At 31.7% G+C, this 2,556-nt stretch overlaps 1 protein-coding gene across 1 annotated transcript; it reads left to right on the forward strand.

Annotated features, from left to right (window-relative positions):
- The first annotated feature begins 459 nt into the window (after positions 1–459).
- On the forward strand, positions 460–1,510 carry LOC136083528 (uncharacterized). Its single transcript, XM_065802931.1, has 3 exons — positions 460–516; positions 566–1,067; positions 1,143–1,510. Exons 1-3 carry the CDS (start codon positions 460–462, stop codon positions 1,508–1,510), a joined length of 927 nt encoding a protein of 308 aa, XP_065659003.1.
- The last annotated feature ends 1,046 nt before the right edge of the window (positions 1,511–2,556 follow it).

Below are 2,556 nucleotides of genomic sequence, written 5' to 3' on the forward strand. Positions count from 1 at the left end.
ATATACCATTCATACCAAAATGAAAAAAATGTTTTTAATGAAACATATGTTGCTAGATATTCTATATACAAATAAAATTATTGCGTCACTTTTTTCTCCCTTTTTTAATAGAAAATGTTTCTAACACTTTATCGAAATTTATTTTATTCAAACTGTCACGCACAATAGACATCAGTGACAGATTATTCAATCAATTATGTGTCATGATTGACCTCCGTTCATTTTTAATTCGAATTTAGAAAACCTTCTTTCTCCAATACAATTGGACGCCATCAGACTCAAATAAATACGGAATGTTTTTGTCAATATTCAATATCGGGAAATAACGGGTGATGCGGAAGTTATCGGACAAATCCTAATTTCATTATTTGAGCATAATATTTAGTTTTTGTGGTTTTATGCGTAGGCATAAACGTTCTATAAAATATAAACTTTATTATTTAAACACAATTATTTAAAATGAGGTTAAATGCAGCTGAACGAGAATCTTTTCGAAAGCGACTAAAAATGTTTTTCGTAAATAAACCTAATACAAAAAAAAAAAATCGTAAATCATTTTGAAAAGGAAAGATTTGCTCGAAGTACAACATATGATAACCTAAAAAGACTTGAAACTGTTCAATCGTTTTCTAATAGAAAGCACCCTGGTCGTCCGACATCCTGGACTAGAGAAAAGAAAGCTGAATTAACGAGACTTGTCAACAATGGAAAAGGGGTCAGTCAGAGAAAAATAGGTATTAAATTCGGTGTAAATCAATCGACAACTGGTTGTCAGTTAAAAAAAACGAATATTAAATATAGAAAACGTGAAAAGACTCCAAAATACACTATAGAACAACAAATAAAGGCAAAGAAAAGAAGCAGGAAACTAGTTAACCAACTCTATAACACAAAATCGCTTCTAGTCATCGATGACGAAAAATACTTTTGTTTTGCAGGGGACAACATGCCTGGAAATTCTGGATACTACACAAACAACAAAAAAATATGCCCAAAAAGTGTTCGTTTTATAGGAAAAGAGAAATTTCCAAAAAAGTTATTAATGTGGATAGCCATATCTGACCGTGGTATGTCCAAGCCATTGTTTCGCACTTCCAAGGCTGTAGCGATCAATTCATCAATCTATATTAATGAATGTTAAGAAAAACGACTTCTTCCATTTATTCACAAGTATCATGGAGACTTTAACTATTTATTTTGGCCAGATTTAGCAAGTTCTCATTATTCTAAAGATTCTCTAAATTGGATGGACCAATATGTCTATTACGTTGATAAAGAATCCAATCCCCCAAGTGTGCCTCAAGCACGACCAATTGAAAATTTTTGGGGACATTTGGCACAGAAGGTTTACGAGGGAGATGGGCAAGCTTCAACAGAGCAAGTTTTGATTGATTGCATTAAACTAAAACTACAAGAAATTGATTTCAACTTTTTACAGTCGCATTTGAAAGGCGTCGGAGCAAAATTGAGATCAATTGCAGATGGTGGTGTTTTTTCATATAAAAACTAATATATTTTTATTAAAAGATGAATGCTTTATTTAAAAAAAATATAATAGTAGTTTGTTTTTTTGTTTATAAATAAGTTATTGACGTTTTTATTTTGTCCGATAACTTCCGCATCACCCGTTACTTCATTCAGTCCATGATCTATTATTAACATGTACATTAATAAATCTTTACTTTAATCTTCGTCCTTAAACTGTTCTGAAAATTTAGCGAATTGAATTTTTAGATAAACAAAAATTAACCTATTTATATTTCCTACTGCTTTCAATGTCTTTACTATCCTAATATTTTTACACTGCTCGTGAATAAATTAGTCAAAAATCAAAATTTGCCACGAACAACAGAATACGCTGCTCCACGTTAAATGTGGGCATTGCTATGTTTGCCAATAATGGACAGAAATACATTTCTTTTAAAATTGATCTGACCAAGATCCCAGAGCATCATCTTTAGCTTATTCTTCTTTGAGCTGAACTTTTTTTTTCTTTCTGATACTACCTTTTTTACGAATTTTTATTTTACTTAAATCATGCCGTGCTCCTCAAATAGACTGAACTGCTTGCGTAATAAACACTTTCACTAAATGCAGTAGAAGTGCAGGTGTATTTACATCCAGTGTTGAACTCTGCAGAAGTCTGCTTGTTTTGCCCATTCTTTGAAGAATTGTATTATATTGCGCAGTTAAATTTCCAGTTTCTAACATTAAACCAACAGCATCTTGTTTTGTAACTGCTTTCTCTTTACTATCATTCGAAATTGAACAAAGAACTAAGCAAAAGCACTTGCAGCCCTTTAACAATTCTCGTGTTGCATTAGCATGATTGGACCAACCTGTTTTGGAAAGTTGTTTAGTACCGGTACGTGTTACTCAAAATGACAAGTAAAATGTGCCAGCAATTTGTTAAAGCACTGAAAAATGTGTAAACTTTATTAACAATATCAAAATATTTCATAACCACTGGACAGCAATCGACAATATTACTTCCTGCTTTAATGGATATACAAAACACGGTATAAATATAGGAGTGGATTCACCATTTAAATACTT

Source organism: Hydra vulgaris, chromosome 08 (assembly GCF_038396675.1).
Source record: "Hydra vulgaris chromosome 08, alternate assembly HydraT2T_AEP".
Classification (NCBI taxonomy): domain Eukaryota; kingdom Metazoa; phylum Cnidaria; class Hydrozoa; order Anthoathecata; family Hydridae; genus Hydra; species Hydra vulgaris.